At 37.1% G+C, this 27846-nt stretch overlaps 1 protein-coding gene across 1 annotated transcript; it reads right to left on the reverse strand.

Moving 5' to 3' along the window:
- Positions 1-135: 135 nt before the first annotated feature.
- Positions 136-27495, reverse strand: LOC128286815 (uncharacterized). Its single transcript, XM_053024538.1, has 3 exons — positions 27210-27495; positions 634-710; positions 136-426 (listed from the first exon to the last, which is right to left on the reverse strand). Exons 1-3 carry the CDS (start codon positions 27493-27495, stop codon positions 136-138), a joined length of 654 nt encoding a protein of 217 aa, XP_052880498.1.
- Positions 27496-27846: the final 351 nt, after the last annotated feature.

Raw genomic sequence — 27846 nt, forward strand, 5'->3', positions numbered from 1 at the left:
TTTTATGTATACTGCGCCAATAAAAGTTGGAAGAGAGTCAGTGGAAGGTCTTTGTAATGTTGGCATAGTCGTCGAGTGGTAAGGAATGAAATTCCACTAGTAATTGGTGTCGTAGTGGCAAATCAAATGGGACGATCAAATGACCACGGTACAGAAAAAGATCGTCTTTGTACTCATAGCCAGAGAGGGATTGTGGGTCAGATTGGAGGCAGTGACACAAGTCTTCCAGCTCTGAATGAGACTATTGGCCAACCTAATGTTTTCCATTACAGAAATAATAGGACGGGAGATAACGAAGAGTGAAGCCGAAGGAACAATTGATAGGGCATCAGCAGTGAGGCTGGTTTTGCCTGAGCTATACCAGATTTCAAAGTCATATCCTACAAGTTTACCAAGCCACCTCTGTTGCTCCGGTGTCTGAATCACCTAATCAGTGAGACATTTCAACAATTGTTGGTTGGTAAAAATGGAGAAATGACGACCTAATAAATACTGACGCCATTTTGCGATGGCCTGTGTAATCGCGAACATCTCTCATTGATAAGTAGAAGCAACTTGCATTTGAGAGTTAAGATTTTGACTAAAGTAAGTGATTAGATGATGGTTCTGAAATAAGACGACATCGATACCCACTCTGGATGCATCAGTCTTAAGAACAAAAGGTTTCGTGAATTCTGAAATTGCAAGACTGGCGTGAACGCAAGCAATTTCTGCAGTTGAGTAAAATCAATCACTGCCTGAGAGTTCTAATGAAAATTATCTTTCTTGAGCAAGTCAGAGAGAGGTCCAGCAACAATAGCATAATGACAAATGAAACGATGGTAATATCAAGCGAGACCCAAGAAGCTACGAACCTCCTTAACGGTGGTTGATTATGGCCACTTGGAGATGACATGATTTTGGTCAAGGTCGACAGCTACTCCTTGGGCAGAGATGATTTGCCCTAAGTGACCTATAATAGGCTATTTTCAATAAAATCGAAACAGTGGTTTCGGGACCACAAATTCGAGCTAGAAAGAAAATTTATTTTAATATTATTGCATGGTCCACATTATGATAGGAATGTTATATGAAAATTCTGATAAGAAAATTTTACCGACTATGTGTTTAATTAAGGAAATGAACAAATTGTATAAAATGCAAAAATTGGATTCTAGTAGTTAGAAAGAACAAATTGTATAAAATGCAAAAATTGGATTCTAGTAGTTAGAAAGATCAAATAGCTATGGAATTCAAAACTTAAGGTCCTTATATGGTAATTAGACCATTAAAGAAAAGTTAGTAGATAGTTTTGATGAATCATCCATGGAAATTTAGAAAAAGTGTGACAGCCCTAATTTGACCCTAGTCGGAATGTGGTTTCGGGACCACAAAACCGAGTCATAAAATTTAGTTAAAATTTTAATTTCATATCTTATATGTGTGATAGTACTTGTATAAAAATTTGATGTTTTAATTTTATCTTAGGAATGTGAATTTTGCTTGGAAGGATCTGGTTGAAAGACTTAGAAAATTATGATAGGTAAATAAGTAAGGACCAAATAGTATTAAAATAGGAAAGTTTGGGTTTGCATGTCAAAGTGCCCAATTCATGTTAAGTGGCCGGCCAAGCATGGTTCCATTCCTCCAAGTTTATGTTGTTTATTATTTAATATTGGTAAGTAAATTAAAATAAATTAAAGAAAGGAATTAAAAAGGAAAAGATGAATAAAATAACGAGGGAAGAGGGAGTGTTCATCTTTTTTTCTTTGGCTATTGCCGTGAGTGAGGAGAAGGATTAAACAATTTGGCATGTATAGCTAGACTCACACGCGCTATGGTAGTCCTAGAACCGACTAAACCATAGCTCTGATACCAATAAAATGTAACACCCCAAACCCGTGACCGTCACCGGATTTGACCACGTGGTGTTACCGGTCTTACTTCCCTTATTACTCTCTTTGTAATATTTGATTGCTGTTCTAGGCAGGCTAGCTAACTGCGTCACTGTCGCCTTAAAAATCATATCTCGAGTTTCAAAACTCGGAAACTGATTCCGTAAATTTTCCCTGAATTTAAACTCATATATCTATCCATGGATTTATTTCTAGAATTTTTGGTCGGGCCAATTGGTACAGTTTATTAGTTAAAGTCGCCCATGTTACAGGGGTCGACTACACTGACCTTCTTGCATTACGACCTGGATATCTTCTCGTACAGAGCTTCAATGCTCATGCCGTTTATTTCTAATGAAACTAGACTCAAAGGGGAATCTGCACATATAAGGCATGACTTCTAATTCCTTCTGGATAATTTATGGTAAATTTTCAAAGTCGAGACAGGGGACCCAGAAACCGTTCTGGCCCTGTCTCACGAGAACTTTAATATCTCTCAGTATACTGCTCATATGGTCGTTTCGTTTCCTCCATATAAGACTAGATTCATCAAGGTTCAATTTCATAATTTATTCACTCTTTAATTCTACTTCTACTATTTTTAGTGATTTTTCAATCTTATCTTACTGCTGCTGTCCGCAACAGTTACTGCAGTAGACTATGCCAATTTCGTGAATCTTTCCTTGGCCTTACTAATCATCCATCATACATGACACAAATTATGGCCACCTTATCAAAATTAAAGTTTCTAAGACTCGTGGCTATAGGTTCTAGCATCCCACTCGACGACCACATAGGCCATTTTCACATGGCTGAAAGTTTACAACCCACGATTCAACAAAACATAATAGCCTATACATGCCAAATGTTCTCCTAGTTCAACTACGAAGACAATACCAAAAGGTTTCCAGCCGGTGTGATGACTTCAACGACGGTTCCGAGCACGCAACAATACGAGTCCAAGAGACCTAAAATGGGTGACAAGAAAACACCGAGTGAGTTTATAACTCAGTAAGTCATAAGCATTCCTCAACCATCCATTAATAAAATTTTCGCAACATCAAACAATAAACGAGGCTAGGTACTTCATCCATATCGAAACTATACAATAATTCCTCGGACCTTTCGGTTCAATCTCATACCAAGTCATACATCCACATTTCATATTTTATACAATAAGATATTTGAGGCATTTTACACACCAACTCATTCACACCACAATCATACAATTGCAATCATCACATAGATTTAAAGCTTACCAAGCTCAACCCCGAGCATGAACGTATTGCCTATTCGTCATGAGCTCAAGGTACTTACCCGATCCATCGTCCGGGATTAACTCGATAATGTCGCACACTCGAGTGCCAATTGTAACGCAAGAGCATATAGTGAATCCGCACACTTAGTGCTATATATTTTCAGCTCGCACACTTAGTGCTATATATTTTCAGCTCGCACACTTAGTGCTATATATTTTAAGTTCGCACACTTAGTGCTATATATTTTCAGTTCGCACACTTAGTGCTGTACAATTTTTAAACCCGCACACTTAGTGCCAATCTTGTCACCGTGTCCATTTATACCCGCACACTTAGTGCCGAGACCAATACCTTATGCATGTTGCTGCCTTTATACATTCAACCATGGCATCATTCCATACACATACGTTTTCATTTACACATCAACTCATTTAAACACAATTGCGTATATATTATGGTCATTTACATCAACACCAAATATATGCTTAATGACTTACCTCGGATGTTGTCGCACGTTTTCAACGGCTATTCAATTACTTTGTCTTTCCCCTTGTCCAACTTTGATCCTTTGAGTTCTTGAGCTAATTCACACAGATTTAACTTATTAAAACCTCATTATGCTAGCTTATGGCCGAATATGACAAGGAGTTTAAATGGTCATATGGCCACCCTTTAGCTTGAATACACAATGGTCATGCACATTTTATATTACATCAAGCAATTCAATACAATTCATTCAAGCATCAAGGAAAAGCTAAGGCCATCAATAGGCTACCTAAGGCCGAATATACACATCAACATATGTATTCGTTCATGTGGCCGAACATACACATCCATGTTAAGGCCGATTTCCACACTTGATACATTCTACAAGTAAGGTCGCTTGTATCGACTAAACACCAATTTGTTTCAAGTTCATAACTAGGCTAATATACACATATACACTAGTAAATCAACACTAACATTTGTACTTCACCTTACTAGCACTTCTCATTCAAATGACATGAACAACGAACATAGTTTCCTTTTATTTCTTACCATGGCCGAATGCCATACAACACCATACCATGCATCATTACAAGCTTTACTTTTAGCATGCAAATAACATCCACAAATCCACCTTAGCCGAACCTTATCTCCATGATATAGTGAAGATTTGAACCATGGGCTAGTTTAGAACTCAAGCTAACTACTAAAACATGCTTGAATCTCATGGCACAACATCAAACTTACCTTAACTTAGATGCAAATATGGCGAATGTCTTCAACTTTTCTCTTTTCAAACCGCCAAGAAGAACCAAAGGGTGAAGCTTTTCTTTTCTCTTTGTATTTTCTTCCTAGTCTTTGCTCAAAGAAAGGATGAATAACAACTTTTTTTTCTTTCTTTCTCTCTAGCTACGGCACCATGGGGGGCATCCATGCTCATTTTTTCTTTTTTTTTTCCATTTCTTAATTCTTTCTACATAATGCACTAACTAAACATGTTGGAAACATGTCCCTTGCCCATAATCTAGACATGGTCGGCCACTCATCCAAAATAAATGGAGTATTTGACATGTAACTCCATTTATTTTACTTCATTCCTTTATTAACCTCTTAAAATTAGCTACATATTTTAAATCCTTTCACATGAGTCCTTTTCTTTCAATTCACAATCAAATTAACTAAATCAAAGAATTCAAAATTCACACATGCATTTTCACATATTCTAGACAATAAATATTACGTTCGAACATGTCGGTGACTCGATTTAGCGGTCCCGAAACCACTTCCGACTAGGGTCAATTTTGGGATGTCACAACTCTCCCCACTTAAGAAATTTTCGTCCCGAAAATCTTACCGTAAATAGGCTCGGTATCGCTCTTTCATAGAGTCCTCAAGTTCCCAAGTGGCTTCTTCCATTCGTGTTTATGCCACAACACCTTCACTAACGGGATTTTCCTATTGCGCAACTCTTTTACTTCACGCCTCATAATGCGAACCGGTTCCTCTTCATAGCTCAAATTAGGTGAATCTCAATCTCGATGGAGCGATTACGTGCGATGGATCGACCTATATCGTCAAGCATCGAGACATGAAAACGTTGTGAATCTTTTCGAGCTCGGGGCAAAATTAATCGATATGCGATCGCCCAACTCGTTCGGATACTTCATATGGCCCGATGAACCTCGGACTCAATTTGCCCTTACGACCAAATCTAAGCACCTTCTTCCAAGGTGAAACTTTGAGAAAGACCTTGTCTCCAACCTGATATTCAATATCTTTTCTTTTCAAATCCGCATACGACTTTTGGCGATCCGAAGCAGCTTTCAAACTTTCACGAATTACTCAAACTTTTTGCTCGGCATCCTTATCCAAATCAACCCCGAAGATTTTTCCTTCACTATGTTCAGTCCAGAATAATAGGGTACGGCATTTACGACCGTATAAAGCCTCGTAAGGCGCCATCTTAATACTTGATTGAAAGCTATTGTTGTAAGCGAATTCAACCAAAGGTAAATACCGTTCCCATGAACCACTAAACTCAAGGATGCAACATCTCAACATATCCTCGAGTATTTGAATTATCCGTTCGGATTGACCATCGGTTTGGGGGTGAAAAGTGCTAAAATGCGCTTGGTACCCAAAGCCTCTTGCAATTTCTTCCAAAATCGCGATGTAAATCTTGGGTCTCTATCCGACACGATAGAAATAGGCACCCCATGCAATCGAATAATTTGGGAGACGTATAATTACGCCAATTTATCAAGCGAAAAATCCGTGCGGACAGAATAAAATGAGCAGACTTGGTCATCTATCAACAATGACCCAGATCGCATCCTTCTTTTCACGACAATGGCGGTCCGGATACAAAGTCCATTGTGACTCGATCCCATTTCCACTCGGGTATCGTGATCGGTGAAGTAATCTCAAGGCACTTGATGTTCCGCTTTCACTTGTTGACATATTAAACATCTCAAACAAAATCGAGATGTCTCGTTTCATACCATGCCACCAAAACCGACGTTTCAAATCGTTGTACATCTTCGTACTCCGGGTGGATTGCCATTCGGCTACAATGGGCTTCGTTCGAATTATCGAAATAAGTTCAATTCTTTGGAACACAGACGACTTCGAACCTCAAACAATCGTCATCATCAATTTGAAACTCCGATTCCTTGTTCGTAACACACTCACCCGTTTTGCAAGCAACTCCTCATCAACTTTCGAGCTTCCGAATTTGATGAGCCAACAATGGTTTGGCCTTTAATTCGCTACTAACACATTGTCGGGTAGGATAGACAAGTGTACATTCATCGTCAGTAAATAAAAAACAGTGATTTCGCTTAAGGCATCCGCAACCACATTAGCCTTTCCCGGGTGATAATCAATGACGAGCTCATAATCTTTTAACAACTCGAGCCATCGTCTTTGTCGCAGATTTAAGTCTCTTTGGGTCATCAAATATTTGAGACTTTTGTGATCCGAATACACATGACACTTCTCACCAAATAAGTAATGTCGCCATATCTTTAAGGCGAATACGATGGCAGGCAATTCGAGATCATGGGTCGGATAATTTTTCTCATGTGGCTTTAATTGTCTCGACGCATAGGCCACAACTCGCCCTTCTTGTATCAATACGCAACCCAACCCAAGTAGGGATGCGTCACTATAAATGACAAACTCTTTGCCCGATTCGGGTTGCACTAGGATTGGGGCTTCAGTCAAATAAGTTTTCAGTTAATCGAAACTCTTCTGACATTTCTCCGTCCATTCGAACTTAACATCCTTTTGGAGTAGCTTCGTCATTGGCGTGGCTATCATTGAGAAACCTTTTACAAATCGTCGGTAATAACCGGCAAGCCCCAAAAAGCTCCGAACCTTAGTAATATTTCTCGGAGGCTTCCAATTAAGTATGGCTGAAATTTTATTCGGTCGACTCGAATACCGTCTGAGATATCACATGACCCAAGAAGCTAACCTCCTCAACCGAACTCACACTTGCTGAACTTAGCATATAACCGCTTATCCCGTAAAATTCGCAACACTATCCTCGGTGTTCAAATTTTGTTCGGTCTCATTTTGAGAATAGACCAAAATGTCATCAATGAAGACAACTACGAACCGATCCAGATATGGTCTGAAGATCCGATTCATCAAATCCATAAATACCGCAGGGGCATTAGTAAGCCCAAACGACATCACTAGGAACTCGTAGTGACCATATCTCATTCTGAAGGCAGTCTTGGGTACGTCCGAATCTCAAATTCATAACTGATAATAGCCCAATCTCAGATCTATTTTCGAAAACACTGAGGCTCCCTTCAGTTGATCGAACAAATTATCGATACGCGGTAACGGATATTTGTTCTTTATCGTCGCTTTATTAAGCTGACGATAGTCGATGCACAGCCTCATGGTTCCATCCTTCTTTTTCACAAACAACACTGGCGCACCCCAAGGCGAAAAACTCGGTCGAGCGAAACCTCTATCCGTCAATTCTTGCAATTGAACCTTCAATTCCTTTAATTCCGTTAATGCCATACGATACGGGGCTATTGAAATCGGCGTAGTACCCGGTACAACTTAGATGCCGAATTCCACTTCTCGAACCGGTGGCAATCCCGGTAACTCCTCAGGAAAAACATCTGAATACTCACAAACCACTGGTACCGATTCGAGTTTCCTTTCCGTCTCTTTACTTTCAAGCACATACACAAGGTACGCTTCACACCCTTTTCTTACATATTTCTGGGCCAACATTGCTGATATTACAGCTGGCAACCCCTTTAAGTCCGTAGACTCAACCTGAATTATCTCGTTATTCGCGCACCTCAGATCGATAGTCTTACTTTTGCAATTTACAACCGCATCGTGCATGGTCAACCAATCCAAACCAAGAATAACGTCGAACTCATCGAACGGCAAAAGCATCAAGTCCGCCGGAAAACAAGAACCTCGAAATACTAGGGACTTTTCTTACACACTTTGTTGACAAGCACGTAATGACCCAAGGGTTTGACACCGAATTACAAACTCAGAGACTCAATAGGCAAAGTCTTCTTTGGATGCTAAGGTTTCGCATATATAAGAATGAGTAGAACCGTGGTCAATCAAAGCAATCACATTAGTATCGAAAAGAGTGAAAGTACCGGTGATAACGTCAGGAGGATGCCTCCTCTTGTCGCGGATGGCATATGCTCTAGCAGAGCGCGGGCCTCGGATCGAACAGCCGTGTCGAGGCTCCTCTCGATTGCCACCCCTACCTCCGAAATTCTGGGGCCTACCTCTAGCCATTGTTCCACTAGGTCTTGCACCTTGCATCTTATTCTTCTCGTCTAGCTCGTGCAATCTCTAATGAAGTGGTCCTTGAACCGCATCCATATGAGCCCTATTAATGACTTACCCCAACATTCACCTAGGTGTCGTCTCCCACATTGAGGGCATTCAGGTCTCTCTTGACGATTATTGCCCACACTAGCTACCAAGTAGCTGGGAGTCCGTCAATGGTCGGGCTCGATGGAAATTCCCGATCGCCTCGACTTCATGGTGTCTTCCCCGAACCTCTTTACACCGATAACGGAGCTTTACTCGTTGATCTTTTACGGTAATCTCTTGCTTCAAATTCAGCCTTCTTCTTCTCCTTCCCAAGTTCTTCCGCCTTGCGTGCTCGTTCGACTAGTGTCACGAACTCCTTTATCTCCAAAATTCCCACTAGTAACTTTAACTCTTCATTCAATCCTTCTTCAAATCCTTTGCACATAGCAACCTCATCAGCCACATACTCCCGGGCATACCGACTAAGTCTTACGAACTCATGTTCAGATTCGATCTGGACATCCGGCCTTGCTTGAGTTCCAAGAATTCCTTACGTTTCGATCGATGAACCGTTGACTAATGTATTTCTTTCAAATTGGATTGAAAGAAATCCCAAGTAACTCGTTCATTTGGGACTATGGAAATTAAAGTCCTCCACCAATAGTAAGTCGAGTCTCGCAACAAGGATATAGCACACTTAAGACATTCATCGGTGTGCATGATAGTTCATCTAACACCGAATGGTGTTATCGAGCGAAATTCACTCTTTCAAAGATCATCATGACTATGGCCTTGAACTCCTCGGCCCGCTTCCTAATCAAGTCTACAGGTGGTTTGCTTAGCCTCACAGGATCGATAATTGGAGGCATTGCGGACTCTTGGGGCGGAGTATTTAAATTCGGGAATGGTTGGACAGCCGGGTTGGTTCGGGCATATTATGCGACCCACTCATTCATCATGGTGAAGAAGGCTTGTTTCGCCCTTCATTTTGATTATTCGGATGACCGAGGCTCAACAGCGGTGTCCCTTGCGCGGAGCAGCCGCTACACTTTCAACGTCATCCGCCAAGGGTCTCTCTACCGGGTTCCATTTGCTACCCAAGACAAAAATTTCAACCGTCAAGTCATCACATTATTAAGCACTAACAATTTGGCATGTATAGCTAGACTCACACGCGCTATGGTAGTCCTAGAACCGACTAAACCATAGCTCTGATACCAATAAAATGTAACACCCCAAACCCGTGACCGTCACCGGATTTGACCACGTGGTGTTACCGGTCTTACTTCCCTTATTACTCTCTTTGTAATATTTGATTGCTGTTCTAGGCAGGCTAGCTAACTGCGTCACTGTCGCCTTAAAAATCATATCTCGAGTTTCAAAACTCGGAAACTGATTCCGTAAATTTTCCCTGAATTTAAACTCATATATCTATCCATGGATTTATTTCTAGAATTTTTGGTCGGGCCAATTAGTACAGTTTATTAGTTAAAGTCGCCCATGTTACAGGGGTCGACTACACTGACCTTCGCGCATTATGACCTGGATATCTTCTCGTACAGAGCTTCAATGCTCATGCCGTTTATTTCTAATGAAACTAGACTCAAAGGGGAATCTGCACATATAAGTCACGACTTCTAATTCCGTCTGGATAATTTATGGTAAATTTTCAAAGTCGAGACAGGGGACCCAGAAACCGTTCTGGCCCTGTCTCACGAGAACTTTAATATCTCTCAGTATACTGCTCATATGGTCGTTTCGTTTCCTCCATATAAGACTAGATTCATCAAGGTTCAATTTCATAATTTATTCACTCTTTAATTCTACTTCTACTATTTTTAGTGATTTTTCAATCTCATCTTACTGCTGCTGTCTGCAACAGTTACTGCAGTAGACTATGCCAATTTCGTGAATCTTTCCTTGGCCTTACTAATCATCCATCATACATGACACAAATTATGGCCACCTTATCAAAATTAAAGTTTCTAAGACTCGTGGCTATAGGTTCTAGCATCCCACTCGACGACCACATAGGCCATTTTCACATGGCTGAAAGTTTCCAACCCACGATTCAACAAAACATAATAGCCTCTACATGCCAAATATTCTCCTAGTTCAACTACGAAGACAATACCAAAAGGTTTCCAGCCGGTGTGATGACTTCAACGACGGTTCCGAGCACGCAACAATACGAGTCCAAGAGACCTAAAATGGGTGACAAGAAAACACCGAGTGAGTTTATAACTCAGTAAGTCATAAGCATTCCTCAACCATCCATTAATAAAATTTTCGCAACATCAAACAATAAACGAGGCTAGGTACTTCATCCATATCGAAAATATACCATAATTCCTCGGACCTTTCGGTTCAATCTCATACCAAGTCATACATCCACATTTCATATTTTATACAATAAGATATTTGAGGCATTTTTACACACCAACTCATTCACACCACAATCATACAATTGCAATCATCACATAGATTTAAAGCTTACCAAGCTCAACCCCGAGCATGAACGTATTGCCTATTCGTCATGAGCTCAAGGTACTTACCCGATCCGCTGTCCGGGATTAACTCGATAATGTCGCACACTCAGTGCCAATTGTAACGCAAGAGCATATAGTGAATCCGCACACTTAGTGCTATATATTTTCAGCTCGCACACTTAGTGCTATATATTTTCAGCTCGCACACTTAGTGCTATATATTTTAAGTTCGCACACTTAGTGCTATATATTTTCAGTTCGCACACTTAGTGTTGTACAATTTTTAAACCCGCACACTTAGTGCCAATCTTGTCACCGTGTCCATTTATACCCGCACACTTAGTGCCGAGACCAATACATTATGCATGTTGCTGCCTTTATACATTCAACCATGGCATCATTCCATACACATACATTTTCATTTACACATCAACTCATTTAAACACAATTGCGTATATATTATGGTCATTTACATCAACACCAAATATATGCTTAATGACTTACCTCGGATGTTGTCGCACGTTTTCAACGGCTATTCAATTACTTTGTCTTTCCCCTTGTCCAACTTTGATCCTTTGAGTTCTTGAGCTAATTCACACAGATTTAACTTATTAAAACCTCATTATGCTAGCTTATGGCCGTGTAACGCCCCCACACCCGAGACCGTCGCCGGAGTCGAGTATGAGGTGTTACTAAGCTTAGTTTAACATTTTTAGAACTTTGAATTATTTGTTTCTACATTCACAGCTTTTAAGCTACTTGCGTCACAGTCACAATAAAAATCATATCTCGAGTTACAAAACTCGAAATTAAGATCCGTAAATTTTCCCTGAATCTAGACTCATAAAACTATCTACTAATTTTTTTCTAGAATTTTTTGTTGGGCCAATTAGTACAGTTTATTAGTTAAAATTACCCCTGTTTCAAGACTCGACTGGTCTGACCTCTGTTTACTACGAACCACATTTCTCTCTGTACAAAATTCATATGACTATGAGGTTTGTTTATACTAAAACTAGACTCAATAAGGATTCTGAGGATATAAAATACACCACCTAATTATATCTTTACAATTTATGGTGAATTTCTAAAGTAGGAACAGGGGATTCAGAAACTGCTATGACTCTGTTTCACTAAAATTAAAATATCTTCTAACATATACTTCCTTTACTTGTTTCATTTGTTTCATGTGAAACTAGACATAATAAGCTTCAATTTGATATGTATTTCACCACAAAATTCAATTTCTATGATTTTTAGTAAATTTTCAAACTCGCGTTAGTATTGCTGCGGTATTCTGTTTATGGTAAATTTCATCCTTTTATGAGTTTTATGCACTAAGTATCTTAATAGTTTTCCTTAACATCAAACATAATCTAAACTAACCATTTTCATAATTTATCATTATCAAGCATTTCCTCAACCATTTCACAACCATACCATAAGATCATTTACACAAAATGGGTATATTGCTATACATGCCATACTTAAATTTACAAGCCATTTACCAAAAATCTTCGGATAGTGTGGATGAGCCTTCGACCTATCCCGACTCTCGAGTGGCTTGTCCAAAACTACAATGAGTAAGAAGGAGGAGTAAGCATAAATGCTTAGTAAGTTCATATGCAAATAATAAGTAACATAACAAACAGTTATACCAGTCAACATTAGCATACATCACTAAAACACATATCACATTTTAATCATTCTTCACCATCTTATTACCTTATCGTGGTTGTATCAATACTCAAACCGAGGGTTAAATACATACCTGTCCAAAATATCCATTTCATATCACTTACCAATACGTCTCTTTACATCTCGAAATTTTCCTCCATTTGAGTAGAACTTTACCCATTGAACACATCGAATATAATTGGATACATGGATAACTTGCACATAAGTGCCACATATTCAATCAAGCAATCATGTAACCCGCCCATAGCGAACTCGGACTCAACTCAACGAGCTCAGGCGTTCGCATCCATAAGTGAACTCGGACTCAACTCAACGAGTTCGGATGCCTAGTTACATCTCACGAACTCGGACTCAACTCAACGAGTTGGACATTCGCATCCATAAGTGAACTCGGACTCAACTCAACGAGTTCGGATGCTCAACCATCCTAGTGACATGTCACTTGTATCCTAATCTATTCCTAAGGTTCAAGCGGGCTTTTCCTCGAACACTTATCCTTGCCGTCTTCCGTAGAATGCCGAAATCAATACTCAGTAACAATTATATTTAACAAGTAGTTCACATAATTTACATATTATTTGAAATTAACCACAAAGCATAAATTTCATAATAAAATTCAGCATAACACATAATTAATATCAATAACTTAAAAATAACAATTATGCTACATTATTTACACATGAACTTACCTTGGTACCAAAATACAAAGATTTTGCAATTTAGTCCACAATCTTTTCTTTTCCTCGATTGAGGTCGATTCCACGTCTTTCTTGATCTAAAATAACACATTTAGCTTATTTAATACTCACATTATCAAATTAATCCTTAACTCAAATTTTGGAAAAATTACAATTTTACCCCTAAACTTTTGCATATTTACATTTTTGCCCCTAGGCTCGGGATTAAACTTTATTCCTTATTCTTATGTTTAACAACATGCTGATCACTTTTCTCTTCTATGGCAACATCAAATTCTCACTCTAACATGTACTTGTGACTATTAGGTATTTTACCGATTAAGCCCTTTTACTCGCTTTTTGCTTAAAATCGAGTAGTACAAGTTGTCTAACATAATTTAAAACTTCATATTCTATCATAAAACATCAAAATACACAAATTTCACCTATGGGTATTTTTCCAAATATAAACCCTAGGTTAAATTATTGCTAACATAAGCTTTATCGAGTTAAGGGATCTCACAAACGTAAAAATCATTAAAAGCGGGCTTGGAATCACTTACTATGGAGCTTGGAAGCTTGAAACAAACCCTAGCTATGGAGAACCCTTGAAATTTCGGCCTAATGAAGAAGATGGACAAAATTGGCTTTTAATTTTGTTTTAATTCATTTTAATAACTAAATGACCAAAATACCCTTACTACTAAACTTTCCAAAAATTCCTTCCATGTCCTAATTTTGTCCATGAACTTAAAATTGGTAAAATTGCTATTTAAGACCTCCTCATTAATATTCCAAAACAATTTCATACTAAAACTTCTAGAATGCAAGTTTTGCAACTTATTCGATTTAGTCCCTACTTTCAATTTAAGCACTTTAGGCATAGAATTTCATCACGAAATTTTCACACAATCATGCAATCATATCATAAACATCAAAATCATTGTAAAATAATTATTTCTATCTCAGATTTGTGGTCACGAAATCACTATTCGATTAAGCCCTAATTTAGGATATTACAACTCTCCCCTTTTAAAGATTTTCGTCCTCGAAAATCTTAAATAAACAGTGTGGGTATTGGTTTCTCATAGTTTCTTCAGTTTCCCATGTAGTCTCTTCTACCCCATGCTTTTGCCACAACACTTTCACAAGTGCAACACTTTTATTTCTTAGTTGTTTGACTTCTCGAGCTAAAATCTTAATCGGTTCTTCTTCAAAAGTCATATCGGTCGCAATTCAATTTCATCGGTGAAATTATATGTGAAGGATCTGAACGATACCGACGTAACATAGATCGTGAAACACATCATGAATCTTTTCTAATTCGGTGGTAAAGCTAGCCGATATGCTACTGGTCCAACTTTTTCAATTATTTCATACGGTCCAATAAAAGCGGACTTAACTTGCCCTTTCGTCCAAATCTAAGGACTTTCTTCCATGGAGACACTTTCAAAAATACCTTATCACCAACTTGAAACTCAATGTCCTTTCGCTTTAGGTCCGCATAAGATTTACATCTATCTCAAGCGACTTTCAAACAATCTCAATTATCTTCACTTTTTCTTGATTTCTTTTATTAAATCAACTCCATAAATCTGATTTTCCTTGAGTTCAGTCCAATACAAAGCGTTCGACACTTGCGACCATACAATGCTTCATAAGGTGCCATTTTTAAGCTCGTCGATAGCTATTGTTGTAAGCAAATTCTACCAACGGCAAATATCTTTCCCAACTTCCTTGAAATTCCAATACACAACATCCGAGCATGTCTTCAAGAATCAATTACTCTCTCGATTGTCCATCGGTTTGTGGATGAAAAGCGATCTTGAAATTTAACCGTACCTAACGCGTCTTGCAACTTTTGCCAAAACCGCGAGGTAAACCTTGGATCTCTATCTGAAATAATCGATAATGGTATTCCGTGTAATCTAACAATTTCTTTAATATACTGATTCAGCCAACTTGTTAAGAGAATAATTAAAGACGTCATAGGGATAAAATGAGCCGACTTAGTTAATCATCAACTATTACCCGGATGGCATCTTTCTTTCCGGAGTCAATGGCAATCTGAAACAAAATCCATAGTAATCGATCCCATTTCCATTCAGAACCATAATAGGTGGAGTAATCTGAAGGTACTTGGTGTTCACTTTCACTGTTGACAAATTAAGCATTTGGACACAAACTCGATATATCTCTTTTCATTCCATTCCACCAATACATTTTCTTCAAGTCATTATACATTTTCGTACTACCGGATGAATCGAGAAATAACCACTATGTGCTTCTGTAGGATCTTTTGAATCAATTCCTCATTCTTTTTACACAAATCCGATCTTTAAACATTAAGCACCCATCGAACCAATTTCAAATCGATCCCGTGTCGACTTCACTTTATTTTCTTTTGGCTAGCAAATCTTGATCATTTTCCGAGTTTGAAATCTCTTGTAAAAACATTGGTTTTGCTCTTAACTCGCTAGAATCGAACCATCATTTGACACTTTCAACCGAGTGTTCATAACTCTCAAAGCAAACAACAACTTTCGCTCAAAGCATCAAGAACCACATTCGCTTTTCCGGATGATAATCAATAACAAGCTCGTAATCTTTCAACAACTCCAACCATCTTCGTTGTCTCAAATTCAAGTCTTTTGTGACATCAAGTACTTAAGACTTTTGTGGTCGGTATATACCGACATTTTCACCATACAAATAATGTCGCCAAATTTTCAAAGCAAACACCACCATGACCAATTCCAAATCGTGAGTAGGATAATTCCTCTCATGAGGTTTTAACGCCTAGAAGCATATGCCACCACTTTTCCTTCTTGCATGAGCACACACCCCAAACCATTTAGAGAAGCATCACTATACACCACAAATTCTTTACGATTCGGGTTTGTACTAACACCGGTGCCTCTGTTAATAACTTTTCAATTCTTCAAAACTCATTGACATTCTTCCGTCCATTCAAATTTAACATCCTTTCTGAGTAATCTAGTTATAGGAGCAGCAATTATAGAAAATCCATTTACAAACCGCCGATAATACCCAGCTAGCCCCAAGAAACTTCTAACTTCGATTCACGTTTTCGGTGGTTTCCAATCAACAATGGCTGAAATTTTACTAGGATCAACCCGTATACCATCACTTGAAACAATATGACCCAAAATCCAACTTCCGGAGCCAAAATTCACTTTTACTAAACTTAGCATACAATTGCTTATCTCTCAAAGTTTGCAAAACTATCCTCAAATGCTCAAGATGTTCATCTCATCTTTTGAATAAATTAAAATGTCATCTATAAACACCACAACAAATTTGTCCAAGTATGGCGAAATATGCGATTCATTAAATCCATAAACACAAAGAGAGCATTTGTCAATCCGAATGGCATAACTAAAATTCATAATGACCATACCTTGTTCTAAAAGCGTTTAGGTACATCCGACTCCTTTACCCGCAGCTTGGTAATACCGGATCTCAAGTCAATCTTTGAAAACCATGTCGCTCCTTTTAGCTGATCAAACAAATCATCAATTCTCGACAGCGGATACTTGTTTTGATTGTCACCTTGTTTAACTGCCGATAATCAACACATAATCTCATAGAACCATCCTTCTTTTCACAAATAACACGGAGCACCCCAAGGTGAAAACTCGGTCTCACAAAGCCTTTATCACCAACTCTTGCAATCTGCGACTTTAATTCTTTCAACTCTGTTGGTGCCATTCTATATGGAGCAATCGAGATCGGAGTGTTCGGTATCAAATCAATACCAAATTCTACTTCCCGATTGGAGGCAAACCCGCAATTCTTCCGGAAATCGTCGCAAATTCACACACAACCCAAGACTTGATTCAACTTTCTTTTCAACTTCTTTTGTATTAATTACATACGCCAAATAAGCTTCATAACCCTTTCTCGAGATATCTTTGAGCCGACATTGAAGAAATCACACTAGGCAATGCCTCGATTTATCTGATTCAACCCGCAGAGTTTCACCATTTCCACACTTTAATTCTATAACCTTTTCTTTGCAATTTATTATAGCATCATGCAATGTCAACCAATCCATACCCAAAATAACATCAAATTCATCAAACGGCAACAACATCAAGTCGGTAGGAAAGTAATGATCCCGAATCATTAAAGGACATTTCTTACATACTTTATCAACAAATCACACATTTGCCTAACGGATTCGACACTCTAATCATAAATTTCGTATTCTCAACGGTATATTCATACTAGACACCAATTTCATGCACACATATGAATGAGTAGAACCGGATCAATCAAAGCAATAACATTAACATTATAGAGAGAAAATGTACGGTAATCACATCGGTGAGGAAGCATCTTCACGCTTTAATAGCATAAGTTCTAGCGGAGCCCTTCCTTGAGTCTAACGGTGCATCCTGGCTACATTCTTACTGCTTGTTTCACTTCCAACTTTTCTCGGATACCTTCCCTCGAGTCCGCACCACTAGCTTTTACATTCGAAATTTTTCTTTCTCGGCTCTCTCAGGCGTCTCTAATAAAATGATCCGGAGAACCACATCGAAAACATTCATTTGCTCTGACGGACCAAAATGATTTCTACCACACACGGCTTTTCGGGTTTAACAAATCTCGTATTTCCCACACTAGCCGCAGTAAGTAGTCCGAGATTTAGGACCCACATTTCGTTTATTAAAATTTCCATATGATTGCCCAAATTGAAACTTGGGAGCGAGGATTCATATTTCTTGACTTTCCGGTTTCTTTGTGAGGGTGCATTACTCATTGGTCTTTTCTTCCAATTTCGTGTTTGATTCTACCTTTTTCTTTTCCTTCAGTAATTCTTCAGCCTTGCAAGCTCGATCGACAAGTACCACCATTTCTTTTAGTTCAAGGATCCCAACAAATACCTTAATGTCTTCATTAAGCCCGTCTTCAAATCATCGGCACATCTTGGCTTCTGTAGGAACATATTCCCGCATACTTACTTAATCAAACAAACTCTCTTTCATATTTCGAGACTGTCATATTACCTTGCTTCACTCAAGAAACTCTTTACATTTCGATCAATAAATCTTTCACTAATATATTTCTTCCGAAACTCTTCTTGAAAGAATTCCAGGTTACCCTCTCTTTCGGTACCACCAAATCAAAGTCTTCCACCAATTATAGGCTGAATCTCTCAACAAAGATGTAGCACATTTCAAACATTCTTCGGTGTACAAGATAATTCATCAAATACCGGATAGAATTTTCAAGCGAACTCGCTTTCTCGCATCATCATCAATATTTGCTCTAAATTCTTCAGCCCTTGTTTACGAATTCTATCAACGGGGTTCTGTGAAATTTTATCATATCCACTCCTTGAGGCATTGGAGGCATAGGTTGAGGAATTGGGGAGGTGGGGAGGTCGTACATTTGGGTTCGTCTGAGCGAACTCGGTGTACCATGCACTCATCATTTGGAGAAAGGCTTCGATCCCTTTCCCTCCTCCCCGACCAACATGAGGGGTGGGTTTTCATCGGTGCTGCTCCATCAGCCGAGCTGGTGCTTTACTCAGACTTCATCACGCCACACTGGATCGGGATCCATTTACTATATAAAAAATTTCATTTAAAAGGTCAAGTCGTCACACTATCACAATTCATACATATGGCATGTATAGCAAAATCCGTACATACAACACGTAGTCCGAGAACCGACTAAACCTGCTCGATACCACTAAATGTAACGCCCCACACACGAGACCGTCAGCCGAGTCGAGTATGAGGTGTTACTAAGCTTAGTTTAACATTTTTAGAACTTTGAATTATTTGTTTCTACATTCACAGCTTTTAAGCTACTTGCGTCACAGTCACAATAAAATCATATCTCGAGTTACAAAACTCGAAATTAAGATCCGTAAATTTTCCTGAATCTAGACTCATAAAATATCTACTAATTTTTTCTAGAATTTTTGTTGGGCCAATTAGTACAGTTTATTAGTTAAAGTTATCCCTGTTTCAAGACTCGACTGGTCTGACCTCTGTTTACTACGAACCACATTTCTCTCTGTACAAAATTCATATGACTATGAGGTTTGTTTATACTAAAACTAGACTCAATAAGGATTCTGGGGATATAAAATACACCACCTAATTATATCTTTACAATTTATGGTGAATTTCTAAAGTAGGAACAGGGGATTCAGAAACTGCTATGACTCTGTTTCACTAAAATTAAAATATCTTCTAACATATACTTCCTTTACTTGTTTCATTTGTTTCATGTGAAACTAGACATAATAAGCTTAAATTTGATATGTATTTCACCACCAAATTCAATTTCTATGATTTTAGTAAATTTTCAAACTCGCGTTAGTATTGCTGCGGTATTCTGTTTATGGTAAATTTCATCCTTTTATGAGTTTTATGCACTAAGTATCTTAATAGTTTTCCTTAACATCAAACATAATCTAAACTAACCATTTTCATAATTTATCATTATCAAGCATTTCCTCAACCATTTCACAACCATACCATAAGATCATTTACACAAAATGGGTATATTGCTATACATGCCATACTTAAATTTACAAGCCATTTACCAAAAATCTTCTGGATAGTGTGACTGAGCCTTCGACCTATAAGAAGGAGGGAGTAAGCATAAATGCTTAGTAAGTTCATATGCAAATAATAAGTAACATAATAAACAGTTATACCAGTCAACATTAGCATACATCACTAAAACACATATCACATTTTTAATCATTCTTCATCATCTTATTACCTTATCGTGGTTGTATCAATACTCAACCCGAGGGTTAAATACATACCTGTCCAAAATATCCATTTCATATCACTTACCAATACGTCTCTTTACATCTCGAAATTTTCCTCCATTTGAGTAGAACTTTACCCGTTGAACACATCGAATATAATTCGGATACATGGATAACTTGCACATAAGTGCCACATATTCAATCAAGCAATCATGTAACCCGCCCATAAGCGAACTCGGACTCAACTCAACGAGCTCAGGCGTTCGCATCCATAAGTGAACTCGGACTCAACTCAACGAGTTCGGATGCCTAGTTACATCTCACGAACTCGGACTCAACTCAACGAGTTCGGACATTCGCATCCATAAGTGAACTCGGACTCAACTCAACGAGTTCGGATGCTCAACCATCCTAGTGATATGTCACTTGTATCCTAATCTATTCCTAAGGTTCAAACGGGCTTTTCCTCGAACACTTATCCTTGCCGTCTTCCGTAGAATGCCGAAATCAATACTCAGTAACAATTATATTTAACAAGTAGTTCACATAATTTACATATTATTTGAAATTAACCACAAAGCATAAATTTCATAATAAAATTCAGCATAACACATAATTAATATCAATAACTTAAAAATAACAATTATGCTACATTATTTACACATGAACTTACCTTGGTACCAAAATACAAAGATTTTGCAATTTAGTCCACAATCTTTTCTTTTCCTCGATTGAGGTCGATTCCACGTCTTTCTTGATCTAAAATAACACATTTAGCTTATTTAATACTCACATTATCAAATTAATCCTTAACTCAAATTTTGGAAAAATTACAATTTTACCCTAAACTTTTGCATATTTACATTTTTGCCCCTAGGCTCTGGATTAAACTTTATTCCTTATTCTTATGTTTAACAACATGCTGATCACTTTTCTCTTCTATGGCAACATCAAATTCTCACTCTAACATGTACTTGTGACTATTAGGTATTTTTATCGATTAAGCCATTTTACTCGTTTTGCTTAAAATCGAGTAGTACAAGTTGTCTAACATAATTTAAAACTTCATATTCTATCATAAAACATCAAAATACACAAATTTCACCTATGGGTATTTTTCCAAATATAAACCCTAGGTTAAATTATTGCTAACATAAGCTTTATCGAGTTTAGGGATCTCACAAACGTAAAATCATTAAAAGCGGGCTTGGAATCACTTACTATGGAGCTTGGAAGCTTGAAACAAACCCTAGCTATGGAGAACCCTTGAAATTTCGGCCTAATGAAGAAGATGGACAAAATTGGCTTTTAATTTTGTTTTTAATTCATTTTAATAACTAAATGACCAAAATACCCTTACTACTAAACTTTCCAAAATTCCTTCCATGTCCTAATTTTGTCCATGAACTTAAAATTGGTAAAATTGCTATTTAAGACCTCCTCATTAATATTCCAAAACAATTTCATACTAAAACTTCTAGAATGCAAGTTTTGCAACTTATTCGATTTAGTCCTTACTTTCAATTTAAGCACTTTAGGCATAGAATTTCATCACGAAATTTTCACACAATCATGCAATCATATCATAAACATCAAAATCATTGTAAAATAATTATTTCTATCTCAGATTTGTGGTCACGAAATCACTATTCCGATTAAGCCCTAATTTAGGATATTACAGGCCGAATATGACAAGGAGTTTAAATGGTCATATGGCCACCCTTTAGCTTGAATACACAATGGTCATGCACATTTTATATTACATCAAGCAATTCAATACAATTCATTCAAGCATCAAGGAAAAGCTAAGGCCATCAATAGGCTACCTAAGGCCGAATATACACATCAACATATGTATTCGTTCATGTGGCCGAACATACACATCCATGTTAAGGCCGATTTCCACACTTGATACATTCTACAAGTAAGGTCGCTTGTATCGACTAAACACCAATTTGTTTCAAGTTCACAACTAGGCTAATATGCACATATACACTAGTAAATCAACACTAACATTTGTACTTCACCTTACTAGCACTTCTCATTCAAATGATATGAACAACGAACATAGTTTCCTTTTATTTCCTACCATGGCCGAATGCCATACAACACCATACCATGCATCATTACAAGCTTTACTTTTAGCATGCAAATAACATCCACAAATCCACCTTCACGAACCTTATCTCCATGATATAGTGAAGATTTGAACCATGGGCTAGTTTAGAACTCAAGCTAACTACTAAAACATGCTTGAATCTCATGGCACAACATCAAACTTACCTTAACTTAGATGCAAATATGGCGAATGTCTTCAACTTTTCTCTTTTCAAACCGCCAAGAAGAACCAAAGGGTGAAGCTTTTCTTTTCTCTTTGTATTTTCTTCCTAGTCTTTGCTCAAAGAAAGGATGAATAACAACTTTTTTTTCTTTCTTTCTCTCTAGCTACGGCACCATGGGGGACATCCATGCTCATTTTTTCTTTTTTTTTTCATTTCTTAATTCTTTCTACATAATGCACTAACTAAACATGTTGGAAACATGTCCCTTGCCCATAATCTAGACATGGTCGCCACTCATCCAAAATAAATGGAGTATTTGACATGCAACTCCATTTATTTTACTTCATTCCTTTATTAACCTCTTAAAATTAGCTACATATTTTTAAATCCTTTCACATGAGTCCTTTTCTTTCAATTCACAATCAAATTAACTAAATCAAAGAATTCAAAATTCACACATGCATTTTCACATATTCTAGACAATAAATATTACGTTCGAACATGTCGGTGACTCGATTTAGCGGTCCCAAAACCACTTCCCGACTAGGGTCAATTTTGGGATGTCACAGGTTATATATACATAGTCCTAAGGTAATATCACGAATGGGCTTACATATATATGTATATATAGCCGAATATGCAAAGCTGAAACTCAACATCACATAAGCTCCTAAGTGATGGCCGAATATGTATATCTATATATCAACTATACTATTACTTTTAATTCATCTAATCACAAAATTTCATCTCATGAACACTTGACCCATTTCTCACAAAAATGAAACAACAACTAAAATGAACATCCCATTTTTACCCCATATGGCCGATTGCTTCATTTGTTACCCAACTAACAATTCAACAATTTCAACCTCATTACAACCTCTACCTATCCAATATAACATGAACACAATCCTCCACCCCTAAATTAGATTCGCAATCACTTAACCCATTTTAACCTCAACTTTCAAGTTAAAAGCAATTAACCACTCACCATATCCTACATTACTATCCATTTTAATGACATTAACACATCTACTAAGAGTTTCAAACTTCTTGGCGAATTTCAACCTCAAAATCCTAAGTCTAATCTATAGGATGAGTAGAATTTGAACTAACCATCTCAAACATGCATAGATTTTCAAGAATCATTCAATACATACCTCATTCTAGCCATCTTCCAAGCCAAAATCAAATAACCAAATCTCCTTCCTTCTCCTCACTCACGGCAATAGCCAAAGAAAAAAAGATGAACACTCCTCTTCCCTCCTTATTTTATTCATCTTTTCCTTTTAATTCCTTTCTTTAATTTATTTTAATTTACTTACCAATATTAAATAATAAACAACATAAACTTGGAGGAATGGAACCATGCTTGGCGGCCACTTAACATGAATTGGGCACTTTGACATGCAAACCCAAACTTTCCTATTTTAATACTATTTGGTCCTTACTTATTTACCTATCATAATTTTCTAAGTCTCTCAACTAGATTCTTTCAAGCAAAATTCACATTCCTAAGATAAAATTAAAACATCAAATTTTTATACAAGTACTATCACACATATAAGATATGAAATTAAAATTTTAACTAAATTTTATGACTCGGTTTTGTGGTCCCGAAACCACATTCCGACTAGGGTCAAATTAGGGCTGTCACAGCCAATGTGCTAGGCTGTGTGGTTAATTAAATTCTTTCGAAATTAGGTGCAGGTTTCACACGGCCAAGACACACGTCCGTGTTCTAGGCCGTGTAGCACACACGGTTGAGACACATGCCCGTGTCTCTGCCCGTATGCTCAATACTGAGTTTTCTATTTTCTCAAAATTAAAGTTACAGGTGACACATGGCCTAACCACACGCCCATGTACTAGGCCATGTGTCACACACGGTCTAGAAACATGCCCGTGTGCCTGCCCATATGGATAAAATGAAGCCATTTCTAGCTTCATTTCTCACCGAAAATCACATGAATGACTTGCACTTAAACTCACATCCAAATACCAACCATTTCAAGCAGTTAAATTAAGCAAACTCTATTATTCAACATGACATATCATTACATGCATACATGTTTATAATCTTACCTTGGTATATTCCATATGATAGGCATAATTTGAACAACCTTTTAACATTTATATAACTACCATAGTATGACATTACAAGTATATCAAAAACAACCATTACTAGCCATTCCAATGGTTAGATTACAAACTACATACTTAAGCCATCTATGGCCAAGTTAGTCTATACATGCCATTATACCAAAATGATTCTACAATATATACCCAAAATAAGCTAGTGGATAGTGTGATGATGCTTCAATGATCTCCAACCTTCACGAGCTCTCGAGCACTATAAAATAGAAGAAATAAAACGGAGTAAGCATTACATACTTAGTAAGTCCGTATAATGGAAACTAAACTTACCAATCTCGTTTATTAAATCTAAGCATACAAAATCATGTTTTCCATCCATTTGGCAAATTGCCTAAACACATGCATTCAATCAAACATGTTAGTCACAAAATTTATATATACATCAAGTAAGGATGGATAAGCTCATCATGCAATATTCTCTCAAGCCATTATTCATTTCATATCATAAATCCCTTATCGTGCCAAGAGTTTTGTGTCATTGAATCATTGAAATTCTGATGGATGCTCAAGTAGTACACTTGAGGTGTACGATTCAATAACCCGTCAATTCTTATTCAATAGTACCTATTAGGGCACTTAATCAAAGAACACACTTTTGAGCCACATATTGTATAACAGGATTACCAATCCAGGCTAAATACTTTATATAACGTATGTTTAGAAGATCTCAATTAGAAATAGCAACAAATGCAGGACCTTATTCATTTCGGGAAAGCATATATATTCATCGGAATTCAATATTTGAACGAGACTTAACCCTTTTTCAACATTTCAAGCATGTATCAATTTTTCATTATACAAATCAAATAATTCACATCAATATTATTCATATTTCATACAAACACAACATTCAATTAAACATATTCACATGCTCGATTAAGTTACACGAACTTACCTCAACACTTGTTCGCGTATATAATCTACTAATCCAAAACCTTTTCTTTTCCTTGGTCTAACCTTGAATTTGTGTTGTCCGGATCTATATAAATGATTTTAACCATCAATTTCACACATTTCATAATCATTTGGACTCAATTTACGTCCTAGGAAAAATTACAATTTTGCCCTTAACTTTTCCACAAATTCCAATTTCGTCCCTAGGCTCGGAAAATGAAATTTGTGCAATTTACTCCCTATTCCAAGATTAACCAAAATCCCATCAGAAAATTTACCGAACATGTATTCATAAAAATTCAAAATTTTTCATCAAATTTCATAACTTTACATTTTAGTCCTTAAATCACTTTTTCATCAAAAATCACTTTGTAAAAGTTGTTTATCTATCAACAACCTTTCATTTACTACCATAAATTTCTAATTTTTAGCATATTCATCCATGAACCAATTTTTATACTTTGATAACTTTTCAAATTGATCCCCCAAATAGATAGATTAAGCTATCCTAGTTTCAAAAATATCAAAATTTCTAAAAACTGGACAAGGAAACTTACCCAATTAAGCCATTAAAGTTTTTTCTCTCTCTCCTAGTGTTTCCATGTATTTTAGGTTGAAGATGACATAAAAAAAAGATGATATATTTTATCATCTTTTAATTAACTAAATATTTATCAATTTCCAATTTAGTCCTTGCCCTTTTTCTAAATTTCCATGGATAAGTCACCAAAATATCTACATACTTTTCCTTAATGGTCTAATTACCATATAAGGACCTCAAGTTTTGAATTCCATAGCTATTTAATCCTTCTAGCTACTAGAATTCAACTTTTGCATTTTATGCGATTTAGTCTTTCTCGTAATTAAGCACATAATCAATAAAATTTTATTATTGGGTTTTTCACATGTCATTTCTAACATATTACGGGCCATGTAATAAAATAAAAATAAGCTTTATTTTTTACTCGGATTTGTGGTCCCGAAACCACTGTTCCGATTTCACTAAAATTGGGTTGTTACAACTCTCCCCCTTTTAAGGATTTTCGTCCTCGAAAATCTTACTAGTAAAAAGATTCGGGCATTGCTTCCAAATTGTATCCTCTGGCTCCCAAGTAGCCTCTTCTATGCCGTGTCGTTTCCAAAGAACTTTTACTAAAGCTACCCTTTTATTTCTTAACTCTTTTGTTTCCCGAGCTAAGATTTTGATCAATTCTTCACTATATGTCATATCAAGCTGAATCTCTTCCTCTGTCAGAGAAATAACATGTGAAGGATCAGATCGATACTGCCGTAGCATAGACACATGAAAAACATTATGAATTTGATCAAGTTCTGGTGGTAAAGCTAACCGATATGCAACCGGTTCAATTCTTTCTGTAATCTCATATGGTCTAATGAACCGTGGACTCAGTTTTCCTGTACGACCAAACTGGAGAACTTTCTTCCAAGGCGATACTTTCAAGAATACTTTGTCACCGATTTGAAACTCTATTTCTTTTCCTTTAAGATCAATATAGGACTTTTGACGATCAGAGGTTGTTTTCAAACTGTCTTGAATTACTTTCACTTTTTCCTCAATTTCACGGACTAAATCAACTCCATGTAATTTTTTCTCATTAAGTTCTATCCAATACAATAGAGTTCTACATTTGCGACCATACAAAGCTTCATATGGTGCCATTTTGATACTAGACTGGTAACTGTTATTTTATGCAAATTCAACTAAAGGTAAATACTTTTCCCAGTTACCTTCAAACTCAAGTATACAACATCGAAGCATATCTTCTAAGATCTGTATAACATGATCAGATTTACCATCTATCTGTGGATGAAATGTAGTGCTAAAGTGTAACTGAGTACCCAGAGCTTCTTGCAATTTGCTCCAGTATCGAGATGTAATCCGAGGGTCTCTATCTGAAATAATGGAGATAGGCACTCCATGTAATCTAACAATCCCAGAGACATATAATTCAGGCCATCTGTCCAAAGAGTAATCTATACGTACTGGAATAAAGTGTGCAGACTTTGTTAATCGATCAGCAATCACCCAAATGACATCTTTCTTCTTTGGAGAGAGAGGTAATCCAGATACAAAGTCCATGGTAATTCTTTCCCATTTCCATTTCGGTATTGTGACTGGCTGTAGGAATCCCGAAGGCAACTGATGTTTAGCTTTTATTTGCTGACATATCAAACATTTAGATACAAACTCAGAAATGTCTCGTTTCATTCCTGGCCACCAGTACATCTTTTTTAGATAATTATACATTTAATTAGTACCAGGATGAATAGATATGTTATCGTTATGAGCTTCATTCAAAATCTTCTGTACTAGTTCTGAACCTTTCGGTACACATACTCTACCTTTAAATAATAGACAATCATCAGTCTCAATCTAAAATTTTGAGTCAGGAATCGATCACTTTGTATCCATTTTGCTTGCAACTTACTA

This window comes from Gossypium arboreum, chromosome 13 (genome assembly GCF_025698485.1).
Source record: "Gossypium arboreum isolate Shixiya-1 chromosome 13, ASM2569848v2, whole genome shotgun sequence".
In the NCBI taxonomy this organism is placed as follows: Eukaryota; Viridiplantae; Streptophyta; class Magnoliopsida; order Malvales; family Malvaceae; genus Gossypium; species Gossypium arboreum.